This window comes from Branchiostoma lanceolatum, chromosome 1 (genome assembly GCF_035083965.1).
Source record: "Branchiostoma lanceolatum isolate klBraLanc5 chromosome 1, klBraLanc5.hap2, whole genome shotgun sequence".
Taxonomy (NCBI): Eukaryota; Metazoa; Chordata; class Leptocardii; order Amphioxiformes; family Branchiostomatidae; genus Branchiostoma; species Branchiostoma lanceolatum.
In genome coordinates, this window is record NC_089722.1 from 23,627,700 (window position 1) to 23,651,057 (window position 23,358).

Genomic DNA, 23,358 nt, shown 5'->3' on the forward strand with positions numbered 1-23,358 from the left:
CTTTCCGAATCCAACGGCGGAAGGATATAAATCTGCTGACCGAGAATCGAGATTTTCTGGGATTTAGCAATTTAGTGGCAATACTTGTCGTTTAAACAAAATGTATCGTTTCTGAACAGACACCGAATACTGACTTTACTACTTTTAGTGTGTTTCGTTGAGTTTGATGGTTCTTGTATTACCTAGACCAAGCCTAGACCTACAGTCAGTTGGGACTACTTTCTTCGGTGCGGAGAGTTCTAAGTTGTCGACGTGTGCAGGAAGGCTGTTCATTCCTCCATCATCTGCCACTGGCGGACGGAACGGAAATTCCAAAATTATTCCTTCCTTTTTGTCCCCGGGTGTAGGCTCCAAGGCTCCGAAGAGGGGTTGACGGCTCACAGAAAATTGTGAGTCTACAGAGAAACGCCATGGCTCGTCTGGTTGCCGTATATCGGGAGGAAGAGTACGAGTTTGACCGAAGACAGATCCCGTTGGTCATCGATGAAACTCTGACCGTAAGTGTATGATTTCCTATGTGGAAGATGGGCGTTGCCTGTCGTCCGTTTTCCTCCAAGGTCAAGTGTAAGGAACATTGTATATTTGTCTTGTATCATAACATACTTACCGTTTTGTATACTTGTTATTTTATGAGAATTTTTAAGAATCACAATGCGCGAATCTTTTTCAACCCCCTTAGTGACCTATGACCTTTTGCTCTGCGTACTTGTGTCTTCTGCAGTAAATCTCATTAATTACGCCGATTGTTCTGGATAATTAACTTCTCAACACATTTGGAGATATCTATAAAGTTCCAGGGCGGGCACTGTTATCCAGTTTTTGTGTTTCCTGCGCTTGTTGGAACTAAAATTGCCAACATGGCTGTGCTACTGATGATGATGATGTCATGTAGTGGGAAGGAACAGAATATATTTTATTTTTCTAGGTCTCATTTCAGAATTACTGCAAGTGGATGCTTTACTTTGAAATAGTTGATAACAAGAAAGTAAATGCTTTATCAACATGTGATTATAGTGGTCAGCATGTTTATGCAGCACTTTGGCGCAAGGGGTCAGAGCTCAGAGGTTTACAGTCTCTAGCATGATTTTGGACTTCTGCAGTAGCAAGTGACTAAGTGCAGCTTGTAAATGCCACAAAAAGTTTTCTTAAGTAATTTAGGGTGACCTGGTTAGTCTGCTTCATTAAGAATTGGTCATTTCATTTTCACTACATTTCCTGTAGGTTCATTTGTACCTTATTATGTGTCCATATAACTTTATAAGGCTCATTTTCTCATTAGCATCTATTGTTATTAAGAAAAGCTTGTGAATAAGACCGTACCCAAGCTATTTTTGATGTTCATGTACTTTGCCAGGAAACTTTTTTCGACTGTGTGGATACAAGTTGAGAAAAAACATAGTTACTAAACAGGAAATTTAACCATAATATTGCAGTTTCACATTACCATTACTCTACTCTACTCTACTCTTACCAACTTATGTGTTAGGTCCAAACCAAATCATTATATAGCCCATTTGTCATTTTGTTGAAATGGCAAGTTGTTTCACTCAGTGAATCACTGTTAAAGTTTAAAGTCCTCCCGCGCCCCTTGGTGGAACATAAGGCAGTGCCCATCTCTGATCCTCAGCCCTTTGGCCACACAACTTTGTGCAAGTCTCTACAGCAGGGGCTAGTCCGCTGGTAGTATCTAAAAAGTCTGTAGTTGGTGTAAAAAAAAGAAGTAAATTCCTTCCTTCACAAGTTCAAGGTTGTATCTTACTTGGCAAGACTAACCAACAAAGCAATTTTATCGCCAGATTTATGTGCACAGCACTGTGTTTTTGAAATTCTACAGTCTACTGCTTATGAGAGTCTGTCCCAAAGCCAGATTGTTCTCTATTGATACAAAGAAGTGCAAAAGATTAAACAAAGAAAGGAATCCATTGATCTGATTCCAAGATATGTGTCTCATTACACTCTTACCCCCTGTGTGTGCATACTTGACCTGGTACTCACATGGAGTGACCTTACCTTACTCTGATTTCTCTTTCAAAATGTGGTTTTCATTATGTGCCACTCTTTGTAATTTAACTTTAAATGCAGACACAAATCATACTCACTTATGACCCAGTCTAGATGGCATTTTGGTTGCTTGAACCAGTCATTTTATCAAAGTAATATCTTGTGACTCATCAATGTTATTATGTCAGCAATATCTCATTATTGTTACATTACCCTTGCTGCTGTGAATTTGATGAACCCATTTTGGCACAAATAGTTTACAACACAGCTTTTGCACTGTATTCTTTACAGCCTGAAAACTATGTGACTTCATTACGTCAGATGGTCAGTTTTTCTAGAACAAAGGTCTTTTGACGACTCCCCCAATGATGTTCAGTGATGTAAAGTGGCTTTTTGTCTGATAGCCAGAAAGTGCTGATCCAGGCATTCAAGCCTCTGTTGGGGACGTGTGAGAAGAGCTTGAATCCAAGCCAGCACATTGAAGTTCATGTTCATGTGCTTGAATAAAAGTGCATTAATTTTGCTTGACCTACATGTATACCAGGGAAAGCTGTTACCATAGAAAAATAACGACAGAAAAATGTCAACTGTAAACTTATGCCAAACGAAGGAAGTGAAATGTGTTAAATCAACATGCACATGTACATGAACACACACACAGACTTAAACCTGAACCCGTCCTACACTTGGTGACATTTGGTTCGAGTTGGCCTGCATTCAATGTGGTGTTGAAGGACATGTATAACTGCAGTGTTTCGTCCAGCTGTGCCCTATATCTTAACTTTTTTTATAGTTCTTTTGTTTTGTCATGGACAAAAGACTTAACACATTGACATTGACACCTTGTTTTTGCAGATGGTGATGGAGTTCCAGGATGGAGGGTTTAGTATGGACTACCACAATGTCAAGCAGAAGGAGTTGGACAGTTTCCACCAGGTAGGTGTAAATCTTACTCTTAGAAACTCTCTATGTGCAAGTGAATGCATATAGTAGAACAACACCAAGAGTATGTGGTCCAGTGGCTAGTGACCCTGCTTCTGAGCTAAAACGTTTACTTCTTTCGGAAATAAATCTGATTTTATCCAGTTGTTTGAATTATCTTTATATATTGTTGACCTGGATGTCTAACCTTCATAAAGTAAAAAGTTCAATCCTGGCTGTGTTGCTTATCTGACTTGCAATCAACTTGAAAGGCTTACAGTCCTTGATTTGATGCTAGAAGTGATCCATTCACTTGTCCAACAAGCTAGGGCAATTTTTCAAGGACATGCATGTACATGTTGAACCTGTACATACTCACATGTACATTGCATTTAAATTTTAACTCTATTGTCATGAACATAGAAAGATTCACTCTTCAGTAAGCTAAGCTGGATGGAGATACACTTCAGTCTTCACAACTGTTAACTTGCTGATCCACTCTCTGCCCTCATTAGAAGCTGGATGTGCTGTCCAAGGACGAGTTGGCTGTGGAACTCATGGTGACCAGCAAACAGTTGTTCCGAGCGCTGTCCCAGCTGGTGCCATGTGTGGGCTGTCGGAGAAGGTTTGTCTTTTATATGTATCATTTCCATGAAGAGAAAGTGCGCTTATGCAGATGAATAGAATTTTTTTTTACTCCTTCAGTTTTGGATATTGGGGTTGTCTTTGATTTAAAGAAATTTGTTATATTGCAGTGTGGAGAGGCTGTTCAACCAGCTGGTAGAGTCTGGTCACCCTGCCATTGAGCCTCTGATCGTCACCCCCCACTCCGTACTGTCCATCAAACATGCCTACCTGTTCGACCCGCGGTCTGTCTACACCCTTTTCTACGTGCACGGGTAAGTCAACACCTTCTGTGGTTTTGTATTTATTCAGCAATACTTAGTATCCACCTAAGTGAATTTATTTAGATGCATGCCTTATTACTTAAGATTAGCCAGATCATGGAATGTAAAGGCTGCTTGCCACTAATCTTTAAAAAACCATAAGTTATCTTTTCTGTGAGAGACCATAACCATAAGTTATCTTTTCTATCAAATATACTTAATGATCCATGCTTCAGTTTTTATGTCCTTTCCTAATCTAGATATGCAGTGAAGATGTTTGTCTTTTTCTTGTAGGGCTCGGCTCCAAGACGTGATGGAATCCATCCCGAAGAGCAGCAAGAAGAACAACCGCTGCCTGCTGCACTCCTTGGACACCCACAAGGCCAAGCTGACTGGGTTAGTCTCTCTTCTACGTTATTCCATAATCATCATAGGTTTTGTGACAAATGCTACTGAGAAGATTAGATATGCTGGACATTTTTTGGTTTGTTGACTGACTGTGATACCTTTTTCAGGAGCTGGATTGACGTGTGGGAGCTGTTATCGCAGGACTGTCGGGACGAGGTGGTGCTGATCAACTGTGAGAGCCTGCTGGAGACTATGGAGACCTACCTCAGGAAGCACAGGTAAGCATGGAGATCCCTGAAAGTAGTTGTAGCTTCTTGAAGAAGAACAAGAAATAGTCATGCCTTGAAATGCAGTTGTACCAGTGTTATCAACCCCTGATTGAGGTGTAAAAAGATTTGTTTTTCCCCACAACTACTGTAAATCACTTTAATATAGCGGCAGGAAAACATAGCGGTTGGGGGAAAATGGAGTAGGTCACGTTACTTAATTACTTAATTTACTGGTGGGAACAAACATTACTGGCTTAAATATCAATGATCAAATATTAGCGATGATGAAATTTTAGCTGTTAACTAGTGACTGTTAAATCAGCTAAAATTAAGTTATAGTTAACAAATCAAGAATTACAGTATTGTAGAGTGGAACTCATTACCCCCAAGTACCGTAGAGGCATCGTCATTAGGTAGTTTCAAACAAGGCTTGCAGCTAGATGTGCAAAGGCTAAGTGTGACAGGTTGTTCAGTAAAACATCTCCAGTTGATGTGTTACGCCAAAGGGCGGCTTTATAGATACAGATACGTGGAGGCCAGGAAGGCAGTCCAATAAAGAGGTTCCAAAGGGAGAGTTGACTGTGGTTTCTTCCCCCAAGAGAATACGAGATATCCTTGTTGGACTAGACTTGGCTGTATATCAGCGAAACGAATGAATGAAATGTCTTTGTTGTTTTTCAGGTTCTGTACGGAGTGCAAGTCGAAGGTGCTTCGTGCCTACAGTCTGCTGACTGGAGACATTGACTCCACCAATGAGAAGGGCTACTGCGCCACGCTGTACGAGGGCCTGCGGTGCTGCCCCCACGAGAGACACATCCACGTGTCGGGCGAGACGGACTTCATCGCTCACCTGATCGGGAGAGCCGAGCCTGAGTTGGCCGGAAGGTTGGTTGAATTTCTAAAGTCCAGAAGGCATGCTGATGAGGAATGCCTCTGTACCATGTTGGAAAAGTAAATGTCAGGGGTTTAGGGAGACAGTAGCTAGGACATGACCGATTGTTTAAACTGACAAGAGAATGGTCTGTATTTTTTTGGACATCTTGAAGTGGGTTTAAGGACAAAGGTGTTGGTCTGCTTTGAACAACAGGCTCTCTGCAAGGTAACAGAAGACCTGAAGACCAAGTCTTCCATGTTATGCAAGGAATAATGAAGAAGCATAGTTATTGCATGTTACTAACAGGGTATGAAATACTAAACTGCAGCCTGCAAGAAAAAATAGAATTGGAGCCTTTTACATGTACTCTCCAAGACAAAAAAGAAATTTGCTACCACCAATATTCTTAGGATTATCTTGCAGGTGAAGATTACAGTTTGGTTGGCACCACAAAAATAGTATTTCGTACCCTGACTTATCTTTTTTCCATAGAAGATGGCCACATTGACAACTGGGGATCATCCTATGTTGAGGAAGGTCTACAAAGTTTTAATGCATGAACAAACATTTCTGGTGAAGGAGGGGGCATTTTGTACCAACCCACTGACGTTGTTATTAAACCCTTTACCAAATGGTAGATTCTCTTCCAGCCGACGGGAGCGCCACGCCAAGACGATCGACATCGCGCAGGAGGAGGTGCTGACGTGTCTCGGGATCCATCTGTACGAGAGGCTGCACCGCATCTGGCAGAAGCTACGCGCCGAGGAACAAACCTGGGAGATGCTATTCTACGTGGGGGTGGACACCCTACGCAAGAGCTTTGAGGTTTGTACAGCTAGAAACCTATAATCTACATTCTATATTCCATCAGAATGCATTTTGTGACAACATGTTCTGTTCATTTAGTCTGTACACTTGAAAAAGCTGTCATGGCAAAACCAGTCGTGGTACCAGACTGAATAAAAGTTCTAAACGGGAACTATGCAGCTCCAGCTTACTGTGGGACGACTGCGGTGTGAAAGATGTCGGTCAGCTTGAGGAATGAATCCACTCTACTTTATACGATATGTTCTGTTTATGTATGGAAGTTATTGGTCATTATTAATCCTGAAGAAGGCGACAACGGTCGTTGAAAATTTGATCCGTGAATACCTCAGTATTGGAAGAAAGTTTAGCATTGTACTAACATGTTGTGTTGATTTGAATGCAAGTCTCAGCACTAGTTACACGACTGCATTTTTGTTTTCCACCCAGATGGCTGTGGAGCAGAAGCAAGGCTTCACCCAGCTGGAGCAACTGTGTCTGGAGATCAAGGAGGAGGAGAGGGCCCGCGAACTCAAGCAGGAAAAGAAACGTCTCAAGCGCAAGAAACGCAAGAACAAGAACGCCGCCGGGGACCGGGACGGAGAGAAGGCTGAGGAGAAGGTGACTTGTACTGGGGAGGAGGAGAAGGAGAATTGCAAGGTATGGGCAACTGAGACACATACAGGTGTCACACAAACTACAGGTGTGGTGAACACAAGTAGATGGTTCAGATAAATTTGAGCTGTTGAACAGTTGAAATACTGTTGTATGGTGTTACATGACACTAAAATCATTAAATGTCAACCTCCTGTTAAGCATTAAAATAGTGGTTCCTTTGACATGCATTCAAAGTCATGCAGGAGTTAGGTATATTTCTTTGTAAGTTTTGTCAGATCACAAATAAATCTACATCAGGAGCTCTGAAAAGTATTGTACATGTAATATTGTAATGATGATCTGACTGTTTTGTCCCCCCATCCTTCAGTGCAATGACGTGGATGTTAACAGCAGTTGCACTGCCAACGGTGGGTGTTCAACATTCGGTGCAACCTACGACCTTCCAAGCGACGACGACGTCGCGTCTTCCACGTGTTCCTGCCCCTCCAACCGTCTCCACCCATCCTCCTCGAAGGGGAACTCCTGTAGAAGCTATCGGAGCGACTGTGGCTACTCCAGCGGCGTGGAAGGGAGCGAGAGTCTGAGCGGACACAGTTCCAGAGACGGGTCCGACATTGCATGTTCTGAAGGAATCTGTAATCATGGGTCCATAGGTAAGTTTTCTTCTGTATCAATCCTATCATAGTTTAGCTGCAGGGCTGTCTGTGATGCACATAGTGCTGGCACTGAGTACAGAGGATGGTATTCTTTTATAAGAGCATATTTTTAGTCATAAAGATATTTCTGATTGAAGGTAAGTTTCATTTTCCATATGTCCATTGCCTTTCCAAAATAATCAATGTTTTGTGTTAATGTTTTGATGAGCAATAAGACAATGAACATGGAAGTAACTCTTGCAGATTTCTCAGGTGTAGATAACCCTTATCATGTATTGATGATGCATCCCCTCTCTCCAGGTGACATCAGTGGAGAGCCATGTAGTCACTGTGAGGAGTTAGACGATCCTGGTTGTAGCGACTGTCAGTCCAACTCCAGCTCTGGATCCTCTCCAACCTCTAAGATTGCCAGTAAGAAAGCTCAGGGCAAGAAGGCAAAGAAGAAAGCGAGTGAAAAGGTAAGGCGACTGCAATAAGGACCTAAGTATGAAAGACATCAATTTATGATTACACTTGTCAAGAAAAGCTTGTCAAATTTACATTGCTTGTATTTTACAAAGTGCCTCTAGGTATTGCACCCAATAGATGAGTGCCTTTAGAACAAGCTAAAGCTTGGTTGAAATACACATGAATTTATTTTTATGTACTTTTTCAGAAATCCGGTGAAAGTAAGGCGGGACCTGGCGTGGTGAACGGGGAGAGAAGGATGCCGCCTCCCTCCTCGGCTCCTCCGTCGTCCCTGGGTTGGCAGAGCAGTCTACAGGACATGCTAGAGGTACGGAATCCCTCATTATTGGGAGGGCAGCACTACACTGTTATGAAGTGCACTCAGAATCTTCAGGTCAACAAAAAGCTTAGTCTTTAACTCCTTCCAAAGCCCCTGATAGGTATAGGGACCTTTGTTTTGTGATACATGAAAACATGAAGCACTACACCTTTCTGAAATGCTCTCAGAATCTTCAGGTCAACAAAAAGCTTAGTCTTAAATTCTTCCCAAAGCCCCTGATAGGTATAGAGCCCTTTGTTGTGTGTTAACATGAAATATGAAACTAGACACCCTATCATACACTTGAGGATGACCAAGCCCACTTGACGAGACTGACGGCTAGGCTCTTAATCTCAGAGAAATAGGTCAGCACAATCTTAGAAGCATATTTTTCATGACATACCATGATGTTTTGAAGGATAGGTCAAGGAAGTTGCAACGTTTTACCACACAATGTGAAGGTTTGTAGAACATGTAAAAATTTGTGAAAAGGTCATATTTTGCTTGGAGACATTTATGAATGGTCTTTATATTTGCGTCCCAAATTTTCAGGATTGTAAAAGACTTAAAATTAAAAAAGGGAATCTAGCTTGGGGAATAGATTTGTAGTGTTTGAAACCTGTGTCCTGTCTACCACTGATGAAAATTCTGTGATTCAGGAGTCTTGTCCGTCAGAGGACGAAGACTTCATCTCAGAGGAGGACATCCAGCTCTTTAAAGCCAACCAGAAGCATCTGGACAAAGAGCGGGAAAAGTTGCGGGAAACACTGCGGAAAAGATTTGACAGCTTCCAGCGTCGAGAGTTAGGGGGCAAAGCGTGTGCCGAGAACGCCTCAGCGAAATAGTTAATCCTACAAGCACTTGATACTCAAAATCCAGTTTCTTACACTTCTAATTTCTTCCTGTCAATGCTGCTAGATGCCTACTACAATATTTCCTATAAAATTAAATCTATACTACAGCTTCCTATGCCTGCATTCACAATGAGCTAATCTTCACTATTCAGCAAGAAAACTGATCAGGAGAATGCACATTTTTTCTGAATGGGGAATGCTTACTTAGAAAACAGAACCAGAATTTTGGCGTGTAAAAGAAATGTCTACATGTGAGAACGGATATGACATTTGTTACAGAATTGTTAAGATTGAGTGCTGCAGGAAGACATGACAGTCTATAGTCTAGATCTTAGTAGAAGAGGAGGCCATGAATAGGTATTTCACACTTGAGCTTTTATTATAGCTAAAATGCATGCCTTACCAGGCAACCCGCTACTCCCCCTTCCACCCTCTATCTGCTATTGCAAAACCAAAGAATCTGGTGCTGACACACAAATAAACATCTTACTAATAATCAAGGAAACTGCTTCAGATAAAGTGTCTTCTGCTGTGAACGTTAACAATGACCTGGACTGGAGAACTGTTGGGTTTTTCAAATGAAACCACTTTAGATAATTGGTTTGTCCCATCAGGTGGTGATAAACACAGTAACTGCCTTTAGAGCTGAGCAAAGAAAAGGAAAGTCGTAGATAGCAAAAAGTACACGCCAGTACATTATCACAGTGATGTTCTATGCTGCCCGGTACACCCCTCATTACAGTGTAGAATGATCCAGAATGCCTCAGGTTGGAATGTTCCATGACAGTTGAGGGGTAGTAAGGTTGAATGTGTTGGGAATTGTGCCAAAGGGCAAAGCATGCCTTCACCATGAGGGAGTAACAACAAAAGATGGAAGAGCCGTGTGCTGTCGATTTGGTCCTGGAAAGAAGTTCTAGATACAGAGTAACACACAGAATGAATAAAGAATTATTAAATACTAAGCAAAATGTTATGTGATTGTCATGTTTCTTATTGCGTCTTGCCATTTTGTCTCCTGCTTAGATTTTTATGCGCGATCACACCACATTCAATCAAGGAGGTTAAATATACATTTAACCTCCTTGATTCAATGTACTAGTCTATTTTGAAGAAATAACTAATTTGAGCATCCTAAAAGAATCACACATTCACAGAACTTGAAACATGAATACATGTACATTCCTTTACTCTTGCAATAATCACTGCTATGAAAAGTGCATGAGCAGAGACATTTTCGTTTCCCCTCCAAATTATTCATAATTTGTTTAGTCGTGAAGGAGAACAAAGGGACCAGAGAAACCTGAAAATGTAAACATCAGCCTCGGGGCTGCGTGTTGTTTGTCACGTACACAGATTGCGTCATAGCCATCGTTGGGGTTAGACTATTGTTTACAATACACGATGTTTGTCAACTAGCCTCCTTGGTACCAGGGTTGAAACTTTCTGATACTAGTATATAAAGACAGTGAAAGAGGTACGTCTGCAGTCCATTTCCCTACGACCTTCCGACATGGGTACGAAGCAGGCTAGATACGGAAAGGTAGACGCAACCATATAAAAACCAAAGGTCTGCCATCCAAAAAAGTACGTTGGGTGATAATGGCGATATATGTATTTGTGTACCATGCTAAGATTAGGGATAGAGTAGATAGCGGACTTGAAATCGTAATGGCACAAGTCGGATTACAAGTATCGTAAAGAGTTGCCATTTTGACTCCAAAAAGTCCAATGACATTATATCATTGGTCACTCCAAAGAAGATGCCAAGAAGACATGTAATTGTGTACAACTGAACTGTGGAACAAAATAGTCTTCAAACAGATATATACCTTTGGCTGGTTTACACCCCTTAGCTATTTTGTACTATCCAGTTGTGCTATTTTCTGTAGCCGCCTTAGCAGGCCTTGCGAGTCAGGCTTATTCATGTGATGGCATATCAGTTCTATGCCTTCTATTGCACTACGAGGCCCGACCACAAGAAGGTAAGTGCAATAGAAACCTCAACCTGGTGCAATAATATACTTGTCTTAGGGCGCTTTTCTGAAAGACACAGCTGTTGAAAGATCTTGAAAGTCGTTCGAAAAGAGCCAAAAAGACGTCCCAAAACGAGCCAAATCTGTTTGGAGATTAGCACAACCAGGAATGTGGCTAATTTGTTTTGGATTCCCAGTTGTCCTAAGCATGTTTTCTTCGACCATCTCTGCCGTCGGCACTGTTTACCAACAGTCAATATTTAGTGAAGTCTGTGTCAACCCCGTCCAGGTAGGTGACAAGGGTGATACCATGACGGGCGGATGGGGGTGCGGGCAAGTTATGCATTTTTCAGCAAATTTGGCATTGAGTATGAACGTAGCAATCTCAAGTGGTATCCGTCACACTCCTAAAGGAATTAAAGAACAGGAGGCACTGATCGAAATTATGCAAATAATCTGGTATTTAATGTACTTATGTCAAGATATGTAGCTGCCCACAATAGTACAATATAATGTCGTTCCGTCGTCTTAAAAAAATTGGACCGATTTCTATTCTATTCAACCCCAAAAGGGCCCTGGTTGAGACCACAAAATTCCTTAGTGAATTGGATGATTTATTTGTGTTTAGCGGATGGGACGATATCCAAGGAAATGACGTCATACGCACTGTGTATTTTCGCGCCACGGTCTGATTACCATTAGAGAATACTTGTATCTCCTATGTTTCTGTGCAACGACCAGCTCCTGTTTACAATTGTTTAAATCTGTTCGTTCCATTAAGGAAGAGTCATCTTTTGACAGGGATTCTAAGGGATATCCCTTGGCAATATGCCCTCGACATTTGCAAAGGAAAAACAGTTAATGTAACGTCAATACCAGATAATAATGCGAGTTTCTCGTGATAGTGTCACGCATGGTAAAACATTCCTAGGAGCTAAGGTGGAACAGGATGATCAATTCCCCCGACGACGTTTCGCTGACCATATTAGGAGCCACGATGCTTTTTGATCATTATACAGACAGGTGCATTTCGTCACTTCTGATTTCTGACCACCCATTTTATATATGGTACTTGTAACCTCGCATCCTTCAATACAAGTGGGTCAAAATGTCCTTACCCAGTGGACAGCCTAACAGAGCTAGCGACAATAACAATAAACCTTACAGCGACATCGACTTATAGCTTTATTAATCATAAATCCGACATATTTGGTATTCAGAAAGCCAAGAGGCTCTGACCCGACCACCCCTGGGATCCTGCTGACGTGGACCAGTCCTGGTTGTTATAGCAACCGCCGGGGAGACCTCTGACGTCATTCTTCTGGCCGCAATGTAACTTGGAGCGGATCTCGTACCCGTCCGCCAGGCAAAATAGGTCCAGTAACGGTCCACATGATTTTGATTTTTGCACTGTCCAGGTTAGAACCGTTAACAGTTTAATAGATATTCAAAGAACGCAGGTAAGCGATAAAGCGACCAACACTCGTGTAACCATACCACCACCACGATTTTCACTGACACAGTTGCTTCTACACCACAGTAAAAAGTTTATTTGATTTTTGGCCCATATAAACGTTACTGATACTAAAGTTTGACTTTCGATGAGTGCGAAAAAATAAGCATGGACAATGACGCAAGCTACTGATTGGGATAGGAAACTTATTACTTTTCATGCTTTTAATGTCGAAATTTGTGATAAAAAATGGGAAAGAAAAAGGACATTACATTATCCAAAAATATCAACATTGTGAATTTTATAGCATACTTAAATTGTTCTTGATATCAAACTTGAGATGAGAACTTTTCAACATTTGATGCACGCAGAAGATTTCCCTTTTTCACGCTCAAATATTTTCAAGGCAGAACTCAGCACACAGAGCACAAATCCCAGATCACCCCGCCAGTGCATGCTTTATAGTGAATACGTCCCTATGCAATTTCAACGTCTTTCGGGGTGCTCAATTTCTTTTTCATTGTACCAAAGGTTTCGAATTTCAACGTCAAACGGGATCCCAGTGACCAGGCAAGTTCTGCAGCTAGCGGAGCCGTTCATTGATTGTGCGCGGCCAGGTGAGTCAGTTAAAACAGGTCATTTGAGAATGAGCTTTCAACTGCATCAAATATGCATTCGTGAAAAAATGAGGAAGGCGAGCATGGACTCCTGATGGAAACAGCAGTTCTTCAGAATGCAATTAGACTGATCAAAACTGCATAACTACTGTTATTGCATAAATTTAAAATAAAGTGTTTTTTTCCTTTTCATATCTACGGGTACTCAAGACCGCAACACCTACGCGCAGTGATCTCCTACGTTGGTTCCGCTTAAACCCGGAACTACTTCAGAGTTGGCGGGCGCGGCCATCTTTGATCAGAAAATTTGTAACGATAAACTTGCAGCTTGAATCGATTTGAATCCAGCCCTTCTTCCATCCATCCACCATGGCTGACAGAGAGGACATGGTCTACAAAGCCAAGCTAGCAGAGCAGGCTGAGCGATACGATGGTAGGTTACCCTCCTTCCTAAAAATTCGCCATCAAAGTCAAGCTATGCCGAATACTTCCTGTTCTGCCTGATTTGGGCATCTGCAGAGAAAAAGGTGTGGCATCCTATTGAGATATGCAGACATCTCAGCATAGAAGGAAGCTTTTCCCATCCATCGATGTCATTCTGTAGCATCTACAAAGATAAGTGAGGGTAAAATCAGAGCTAAACGAAGGCGGAAATCACCGCTAGCGGGCCGCCATCTTGAGCCCCTCCCAACCTTAGCAACTGAAAAATCGTCCTCAATGATGACTCATTCTCCAAACGTTTTCACGTATTACGTCGATGGCTCCGTTTAGAAACATTGCAGAACCGTCATGTATACACTAGCGGTATTCATTCTCCTACAAAACGCCGGTATAAGATAATATTTGCATCTTTGGCGTTGGTTGATGACCGTCAGGATAGTTGTTAGCTACCTGCATCCGATCTGGACTAGTTCCAAGTTCATCCGTAGGCGAGAGGAGAACGGAGTCATCATCGGATCTATTCTGACAGGGGCAGCACGATAGCCCGTCCGTCACCTTCGGTTTACATGCTCCTGTAATTAAAAGGATCCATAATTCTTGTCCCCAAATCCTCGCGAACGTACGCGTATAAACAAGCAGGGGTTTTGACAGATAGGGTTATGAAAATTTCGTCCGTCCAAAATAGGGAAATAAATCATCGTTGGGAAAATACCGTATGGTTAACCCAGTTGTTGATCGATGGTTGTACACGCGCCATTTCCAATTCAACTCCGATTAATAAAGCTTCTGAAACAGTTAGCATTCTGCATTTCCGGTGATAACAGCAGGCTGTTTGCTGAGCAAAACACGGGAAGACGTTTGTGCATAAACGGCTGGGGGTAAATAATGTAAAACCATCACACCTTGATAGATTGCAGAATCTTTTATTATTACTTAAGGAGATAATGCCAATGTAATAAGCTGAAATCATTTATTTTATTCATGAGAGAATTGTCCTTTCCTGTCCCGAGCTTGGTCCCTTATCAGTCTTGGATATTCCACATTCTGTACAGTCCTCAGTATCAAGTGCTATGTCTACATACTTGAATGTGCTTTCTTCCAGACCACATCATATAAGTAGACCCATTGTACTGTATGTTCTCAAGTCTCAATTTACTGATCTTTTGATTAATTCTTGATCATTGCGAAGAAGATGTGCACTAGTAAATGATGTCATTGCCATGGTAACACAAAATATTTGGTAGTTTTGATTCTCGCAAGATTTATTACAAATTATATACATGTATGTACCTTACAACATGTACTCTTTGCTATAGATTGCAGTAGTCTACAATACGAATACGTCTTTGCTGTATGAAATATGAATTCTCGATTGACCATCACCATTGACTGTAGTCTGTATGTGCAAATGTATGATGACAATATTGTCCAAATGTGCCCCCATGTCTTGCTCTGTTGTAGTTTAAGTCATATCTGAACTTTGGAAGGCACTACTTGATGCCACTCTGGTGCCAAGTTAACTTTGTTGTAGAGGCCAAAGTACAATGTAACAGACTGACTGAACTATTTAGGTGTTAACAGCTGCTTTGTCCAATTGTCCAAGGTAGAATTTTCATTAGGTATGATTAGGATGAACTATGTTCCCTCTATGATTAGTCTTTATATCGTCACATTCAAGAGAATTGACTCATTATTTCTTATTAAATGTGGATGAATTGTAGACTAGTCCTCTTGAAAAGAACCGTGGGAAACCTGCATTTACATAATGTTCATGGGATGATTTACCATAAGATTTAAAGCTTCATTCATCTTTAAAAGTTCAGAATCATCTCTAGTGCTCATGTATCCCATACCTTTATTCTTCTTCCTACCTGTACATGTATGGTGATTTGCTTATTGTAGGACACAGTCAAACATAACCTGTGGTCAATATTCACATATTGTATAGCACACTATTATCATAGGATGTGGTTGAGTAGAATCTGTTCCCAATTGCTAATATGAAACAAATATCAAATAAAAAGCCAATAGCTGCTTTTAGGCAAACACAGAATCTATCTCAAAAAGATATATTCCTAGATACAAAATCAGACAAGAAATAGCTGATTTTTAGAGGGGTAGAATACTAGTATACATTGTGATACGGAATCTGGCTGTCCCAATTACTTTCTATCCACCGCATAGTCCATTTTTACCATGAAATAAGTACAGTCTGTCATATGACTATTATGAGTAAGCAAACTTGAAAAAGAAACCATTTCAAAATGGTCGTGGGTACCCGTCTATCCTTGTAGTTGTACAGAATATCACAGCATTTGGCCTGAAATGAAAGGTGTGCTGATCCCTGGGGAGATGTTTGGTCACAGCTTCCAGAAGAATCTTGAAGTGGAGCCAGAAGTCTGAGAAGAGGAAAAAGAGCTAGGACACAGTATCAGATATGCTGTACTCTGGACAATTCTGCATCAATAGGCATCCTACATCAACAAGAAATGAATCAAGGCATGATTATATAGGCAATGTCCCACGACCAGTGTCCAAGTATATCTGCATTCTTGAGACACCATTGTCACATACATGAATTTATCCTTAGTAATCTTACCTTCCTATTTGCATTCCCCCATATTATCCCACGAGCAGTTTCTGAACCTCTTGCTTTCTCTTCGTATGAATTATTGAAAAATTATTGCACATTGAAAATGCTGCATTGAAACACTTGAATTGGTCCCAAAGACCATTTCATTGACTGTTGAGATTTTAAAGATGGTTGATATAAGACAGTAATTGATGCTTAAGATGTTAAGATATTATAGTATTGTTCTTTCAATTTTAGCTATACACCAGTCCACTACTGTTTTACTCAAGCCAGTCAAGGGTTTTGTTCTTGTATTAAATTAGCTCCTATTCAGACAAATGTGAAATGTTTCCCAAATGTTAGTTGTGCTGTTATTACATGTCAGCGCCTACTAAAAAAATGTATTCAAGGCAGACAAATTAGAAAATACAGATAAGCCAAGAACATATTGACCAGTCTACTTTTGATGGCTAGTGCTGTTCTTAGACCCCGTTCACACTCATTTTTTTCAATCGCGATTGAAGTATAATCGCGATTGAATCGATCCGATCGCGATTGATTTTTTCAGTGTGAACGCTCCCGATCGCGATTGGATCGATCCGATCGTGATTGTTTCTGATCCACCTCCGGAGGTAGTTTGGGGAGGATCAATCGCGATCGGATCCAATCCAATTCTATCAAGTTTTGAGTGTGAACGCAACTACGATTCATTCCATCGCGATCGGTGTGTATTTCGGCTTGTTCCGGGGGTGGGAATCACCAATCGTCGCTTCGTTCACGCTCCCAGATTGTCCTGTCTACAGCTCTTGCCGCGTTCATTACCTGTATTACAGCTAGGCTAATATACAAAAGCCTTCGTCGTTCACGCCTTCTCGCGATCATAGCCCGCTGATTGCCTTCCCTTCCACGGCTACAGAACATTCTCCAGAGATACAAAATCATCAAAAGTTGGTGGACTCCCGCCATTTTGTAGCAAGCGACGCCGAACCGTTGACCTCAACCTATGACCTCAAATAATAAGCGTGCCTCAATCGTGCATCAATCGCGATCGGATCACGGCGTACTTTAATCCACTTGGCGAAGTGCAGTGTGAACGCAAAAGTTTCTTTTCGTTCAATCGCGATCGGATCGAACAATCGCGATTATACTTCAATCGCGATAATAAAAAAATGAGTGTGAACGGTGTCTTAGGTAACCCTTGGATGCTATATTTCTCTATCTTACTTCCATTATGGTTGTATACCAGTCCTGGCTGTTAAGCCAACACTAGCCTTGGTGCCATCCAATACCCGGGGCTCTTATACTCGCCTCCCTGGAAACTTTTGTAGGAGCCTCGGTAGTAAATGGAATGGCAGCACTAAAATTTAGAAGGATTTGAGTGAAAGCTAGTGATATTCTTGAACCAAACCCTTCTCATAAGTAGAAAATCAGCATCACATAGACCACCAATGTAACTAATTTTTCCCAGAAAAAAATCAAATTTTAATTTTCATTGGCTGACTCAAATCCGACATAGAGATCTGGGGATTTTTAAGGGGGAAAATCATGTGTTGGAAACATATATGGACCAATTGAGCTATTAACCAAATTGAGTTTGCGCTAGCAATCTTTGCATGAAGGAGTTAAATTGCCATGCTGAGGCCTTTAATGTAAAGCGCCATATTCCAGTCTTTAGTGTTCTGCCTGGCTTGTTCAGATCAAAGTAAACTGACGATATGATAGACTATTAGTGTAAGTGGTGGTGTCATCTATCTAGTCATGGCCAGCAAGATCACCATATTAGGACAAAGAAGTAACTTGAAAGCCAGCATTTATTTTAACAGAATGCAAAGTATAGCTCTGTCCATCTTTCCCGGAAGCCTTATCCCAAATGCATACATCAGAAGAGAAATTGTGATCTTTAGAGGGTAGGAAATATAACAGCCATACATGATGGTCATAAATATTGGCTATTCCAAACATTGTGTATCCCCCACTAAGGTGTGGTCAATAAAATTTTCAGGCTCATGTTTATTATTATTGTATTTTTCTCCAGCTCCTCATTTTAGGATGAGAACTAGTATGTAAATATTTCATCTGTGTAGTGAACGGAAATAATGTCATTTCTCCATGTAAAAAACTGTCACTTGAATAATTTGCATTCAGTATCATATTGTTATGGTGTTGTTTTCATTTGAAAAAAACACATTTTTGCTCTTGACTATATTTCAAGAGTTTTGACTGATGAGATTAGTACGGTTACACGACTAACTCAGCACTTTCCAACAGTTCTCTTACATGTACATAGGACATGAAGCATCCATAGTGCCCCTAATCTATTGTGTGCCTGTACCAATGTTACACTTCATGGACTGGAAAAAAAGCATATCATACAATTCACTAAGAGGACAACAATTAGGTATCCTAGATACAAACAAACACTGAGCAACTGGCCAGCTTTGTTTGCATGGAGAGTGGCCTTGTGTCAATAGGATGGGCAGAGCTCAAGATGCTCTTTTTGTCAGACATGTAATATGACACAATTTTTATCTTCAATGTTACATTGTCTGCAATTACAATACATGTACAGTACAAATTTGTAGGACCCAATTTTGCCTGTGTGTTGATGCTACAATATTAGTGCACTGGTGCACATAACTGTTACTTTCACAGGTGACATCTTGTAAACAGAGATAACAGTATGGTGGAAGTAAATACACGATAGACGCATAGATAACAATTTGAGTTAACCTTCTCCCTGCTGCCTAACTCTAATACAAAGTAATAGGGAATTGGATGCGAAACAGCTACTTCAGAGTGCTAAAGGTTAAAGATTAACAGCGATGATACTTTTTTTTCATTTGCCTTACCAAATACCAAAAAGGTATGATGGGTACAAATACAATCCTATTTGTTTGTCTCACATCTCAACCTCCCTTTTGTGTACAGAAATGGTTGAGGCCATGAAGTTGGTGGCGGAGAGAAACATGGAGCTGAGTGTTGAGGAGAGGAACCTGCTATCCGTGGCGTACAAGAACGTGATCGGGGCCCGGCGTGCGTCCTGGAGGATCATCAGTAGCATCGAGCAGAAGGAGAGGGAGAAGAGCAACACAGAGAAGGTGGAAAAAATCCAGGAGTACAGGTTGATGGTAAGGCTAGCTACAACCAACAACTTGTCTTACGTCACACCGCAGAATCAGTTGTTTCTTGTATGGCTTCTCAAAAATGTCTTGGTTCTGATTTGTGAAAACAATAGCTACCTAAAAATTTTTTTAGCTTTTGTTTCAATTCTTAATCTTAGGCTCTGGTTCACAATATCCTTTCCAAGATATATACCTGGCTTGAAATACCCACCTGCAATTTGCGGGGAAACAATACTGACAATTTGCTGCGTGGGAAGCTGAAAGAATGTGAGCGGTCACTGTTTTTGTTTCTATCCGGGGTATTCAACGACAAGTAGAAAAATGATGTTAGCAGCGTAGATTACTAATTAACATTTAGATTAGCAGGTGAAATTATTAATCCAGATGTAAATTAATCTGCGTTCCTCCTGATTTTTGCCTGCCACTGCGTCAGTGTGACATCATCATGCTTGCTTGTATGCAGGCTCTGTATTGACTGGATGGAGCATTTTTTTGCTGGTTGAAGATTTGGAACAAAGTCATGAAAAGGCTTTTAGAAGCCAAAACTATGAGAAATGTAACACATTGTAGACCTTTACAATGTACGTAGTTCCATGTTACAAACCAAACATGAATCCTTGTTTCATTTTTCTTGTTTAGGTAGAGCAGGAGCTGAAGTCAATTTGTGATGACATCCTCGATGTCATTGACAAGAACCTCATCCCTTCAGCCGGGTCAGGAGAGTCCAGGGTCTTCTACTACAAGATGTAAGTCTTATACCATTGCAGTGTTCTACAGCATTATCTAACGACTTGATTTTTTAATAACATTCTTCTTGTTTCTTTATGTTTCCCTAAGTCTTCATATACCTTTGCACTACTCTGCAGCATTATTGAATGGCTTGATTTTAGCATTCTTCATGTTTTCTTATTGCATTATAAGCTTAATTTTCATATCAAGAACTTCAAGCACTTCAAGAAATGATGGGATATATAAGTGCCAAAATGTAATAAAGGTTTGAAGGGATAGAATTGCTCATGTTCTATTTGCGAGTAGTGAACACTCCATACTTGGAATCTGGAAAATCCTTCCTTAAAGCACTAGCAAACATGTAGTGCATCTATAGTGGGTTCAAGAACATGAACGTTCCAGAAGATTAAAAGGAATTGTGTGTTTTCTGTGCCAATAGGAAGGGCGACTACCACCGGTACCTGGCAGAGTTCACCAAAAGTAACGACAGGGCAGCGGCCGCGGAGAACAGCCTGCTGGCGTACAAGGCTGCCAACGACATCGCCATGATGGAGCTGGCGCCCACACACCCCATCCGCCTCGGTCTCGCCCTCAACTTTTCCGTCTTCTACTACGAGATCCTGAACTCACCCGACCGTGCATGCCGTCTCGCTAAAGTAAGTTTGTTTTATTGAGATCTCCATTAGTGGCGCATAAGAGATACTATTCTACCTGGAGTCCACTTACATAATAAATAAAATGTGAATAACAAAAATTTTATACAATTGGTAAATAGAAAGTTAGTGATAGCATTTCGTTCAGAGATTGGGAGCAACTAGTAACTATAGTATCTAAGTTATCATATTCATTTACAAAAGACTGATTTCCCCATTGACAAATCAAACCAAGACTGCAAGAGCTCATACTGGTGGTAGCATTTCATGTAAAAAAAATTGGTAAGACTTCTGAATTGAAAATAGAGATATGTATTATCAAACATGCAATGTCAGCTTCCTACAATAACCAAAAGTTGATCAGGTCAGGGGAAGTCTTTATTGAATGGCCTTCTTAGCACATTTTTTGTAACCAAGCTTTACATATTCTGAAATGGTTGCACAGACAGTATTCACAGTTTATCGTGAGAAAACAACTAGCCTGCAATCTGTCTGGCTACTGAGCAAAACCAAATATGTAAACAAAGATGGCCAATGAATGTCTGCTGTCTGACAAGCAAAGAAACGTTAACAGTTTAGTCTCACAAAAGGTGGAATGTCTGTGATGATGTTGAAACTTGAAAGTGTCCATTCAACTTGCAACGGCGTGAAAAGAACAATTGGCTTCTGCCCAGGTAGTTTTGCTGTAACCGTACCATTTACATGCTTGCTGGTTGCGGTTGGAACTTGGAATGAAAGCTGCTGGGGATATCTTGCTGTGGTTAAGAATTCTTGGATCTTGCCCAAAATTTCAGCATTTCTTCCTCAGACCAAGGCATATCATGCACTCAAGCGTTCAGTGTCACTTCCAACAAAATTTATTCCCATAACTTTAAAAGCCTGCTGAATGCTGAAATAGTTTTGCCAATGAGACTGACACATGTCTGACCACTCCTTTAATCCTAGTGACACACCAAGTAGGGACAGTCTGGCTGCCATGTAAGGAGAGGCTTAACTTGTCACTGGACATGGCATGCTTGGTCGACAGCTGTTTGAAATGCACTGACAATGCCTGGAGCAGTGCTTTATCTTTCAGTAGACATAAAGAGCCAAACAGCAGATAAGAATGTCAACAGTCCACTTTGAAATGTCACATGCTGAAAGAAGATACAGTCTGTACTTGAAAAGAACAGTAGCTTGTACTTGTCATCGGAAAAATACGAAAACTGGTCAGTGGTGAAATGACAGACTAGACAGAGATTGAAATCAATATGATTCCTTTGCTCTCTGTCCTGATCTGTTGCTCTTTATGAATTTGCAGTATTTGTTTAAGAAAGAAGTTCTAAAGCTCCTTGGTTTAAGTGTGCTGGCAGTTAAGATCAGCCCCAATCCTCAGCCTGTACATGTAAAGACCTCTTTCTGATGGCTGTGTTGTTTTGTGTTGTTTGTTGCAGGCTGCATTTGATGATGCCATTGCAGAGCTGGACACACTGAGTGAAGAGAGCTACAAGGACTCCACACTCATCATGCAGTTGTTACGAGATAACCTGACCCTCTGGACATCAGACATGACGACGGACGGGAAGGACGATGGTGAGGCAAATTCCCTTGTTTTTTTAGCTCGTAGTACCTGCATGTTTCAGATTGCAGAAAAAACAGTGAAAATTCACATACTTCACATTATTCCCATATATAAACAAATTGACATTTGGAGATTTGGTTTTTGGAAAACCTGAAGTAAGATATTTTCATAACTGTATATACTGCAAGAAATAATGGCTATTAGATATTGTCCCTTCTGTCAATGCATGAAACGGAAAAAAAATTAAAGTAGGGTTTGTCTAGATTAACCAACATTAACTAACCATACAGCAAACATTTTAAAAGTTACCAGATACATGTATCTATTGTTGTCTAGAGAAATGATGTTTTATTTGCCATTGCCAGTAATTATAAGTTCCACCGTGAAGCAGTTAAGTTGATTTTGTGGTTGTTTTTTGGGGTGAATTTCAATTCCACTCCTGCATGCTATGTTTTCAGTGATCTCTCTTGTTCTGTTTTGTCCTGATGTGCTATTTCTGTGCTGTTTTGCGCTTCTGATGTGCTATTTCTGCGCTGTTTTGCAGGTGAGGGAGGTGAAAAAGAGCAGGTGCAGGACGTAGAGGCAGGGGAGGACAACGCCCAATGAGCACACTTAGCAGCGTCACTCTGCCCCTTTAATTTGTGTTTAGATCTCCCGACAAGTTTAGCACACACTTTCTTACTCAGGCACAAGGCCTTCTACGAGCCAGAGGCAGAGAATAGAAGAAAGGGGGTGTCAAATGACAACCTTGTGGCACGTGTTGGTCACGGATTAGACACAAGTGTCACTTTAGAGAACCTAGACTCATAGTTTCCCCCCAATTCAATTAGAAGACTGATTGAAAGAAAGACAGAAATACTTGATAATTTCACGTAATGTAGGTCCATCTATCTGCCGTGAGTCTATTTCTCAACAGACAGAGATCTCTGTCCGTTTCAAGTTAGGGATGTATCATGTTAGTTTCTTCTCGCCATGATATATATTGTTTTTCGTTTAGTGCACTTATTCCCTGTACTGACCGATTTTTTGTCATCTGGATTATGTCGTGGGGAAAATTGTTTTTTGAATGTGTCCAAAACCCTTCTTGATTCTGTAGTGAGTTAGCATGACATAGTAGCTGCGAGATCAGAGGGTTTCTCTGAATACCACGGCCCAATATGGCTGTTAGGAAAATGAGGTTTGTGTTTGCCTACTATCCTTCAATTTAAATTATGATACCATGAGTTTGCTTCCAATGTT

The 23,358-nt window shown here is 40.9% G+C and overlaps 2 protein-coding genes across 3 annotated transcripts; both read left to right on the forward strand.

Annotated features, from left to right (window-relative positions):
• The first annotated feature begins 20 nt into the window (after window positions 1-20).
• On the forward strand, window positions 21-9,971 carry LOC136442805 (gametogenetin-binding protein 2-like). 2 transcript variants are annotated; one of them, XM_066439745.1, is made up of 13 exons: window positions 21-497; window positions 2,857-2,937; window positions 3,438-3,547; window positions 3,678-3,821; window positions 4,104-4,205; window positions 4,325-4,435; window positions 5,108-5,311; window positions 5,939-6,125; window positions 6,555-6,764; window positions 7,090-7,375; window positions 7,679-7,836; window positions 8,034-8,153; window positions 8,804-9,971. In XM_066439745.1, the coding sequence occupies exons 1-13, from the start codon at window positions 411-413 to the stop codon at window positions 8,987-8,989; spliced, it is 1,986 nt and encodes a 661-aa protein (XP_066295842.1). In that variant the 5' UTR covers window positions 21-410; the 3' UTR covers window positions 8,990-9,971. The 2 variants fall into 2 exon arrangements, with proteins under 2 accessions (XP_066295842.1, XP_066295849.1); XM_066439752.1 differs by having other exon boundaries at window positions 5,951-6,125.
• Window positions 9,972-13,296: 3,325 nt separating this feature from the next.
• On the forward strand, window positions 13,297-23,358 carry LOC136442823 (14-3-3 protein epsilon-like). Its single transcript, XM_066439779.1, has 6 exons — window positions 13,297-13,474; window positions 18,983-19,182; window positions 19,816-19,922; window positions 20,345-20,561; window positions 21,992-22,130; window positions 22,664-23,358. Exons 1-6 carry the CDS (start codon window positions 13,411-13,413, stop codon window positions 22,723-22,725), a joined length of 789 nt encoding a protein of 262 aa, XP_066295876.1. The 5' UTR covers window positions 13,297-13,410; the 3' UTR covers window positions 22,726-23,358.

What these genes read in the sequence shown, in the direction of transcription:
- LOC136442805 (XM_066439745.1), top strand. Translation starts at nt 411, where the DNA reads ATGGCTCGTCTGGTTGCCGTATATCGGGAGGAAGAGTACGAGTTTGAC. An exon ending in TCATCGATGAAACTCTGACC is followed by an intron (nt 498 to 2,856) that starts GTAAGTGTATGA and finishes TTGTTTTTGCAG; the next exon opens with ATGGTGATGGAGTTCCAGGA. An exon ending in AGGAGAAGGAGAATTGCAAG is followed by an intron (nt 6,765 to 7,089) that starts GTATGGGCAACT and finishes CCCATCCTTCAG; the next exon opens with TGCAATGACGTGGATGTTAA.
- LOC136442823 (XM_066439779.1), top strand. Translation starts at nt 13,411, where the DNA reads ATGGCTGACAGAGAGGACATGGTCTACAAAGCCAAGCTAGCAGAGCAG. An exon ending in TCCAGGAGTACAGGTTGATG is followed by an intron (nt 19,183 to 19,815) that starts GTAAGGCTAGCT and finishes TTTCTTGTTTAG; the next exon opens with GTAGAGCAGGAGCTGAAGTC. An exon ending in GTGCATGCCGTCTCGCTAAA is followed by an intron (nt 20,562 to 21,991) that starts GTAAGTTTGTTT and finishes TGTTTGTTGCAG; the next exon opens with GCTGCATTTGATGATGCCAT.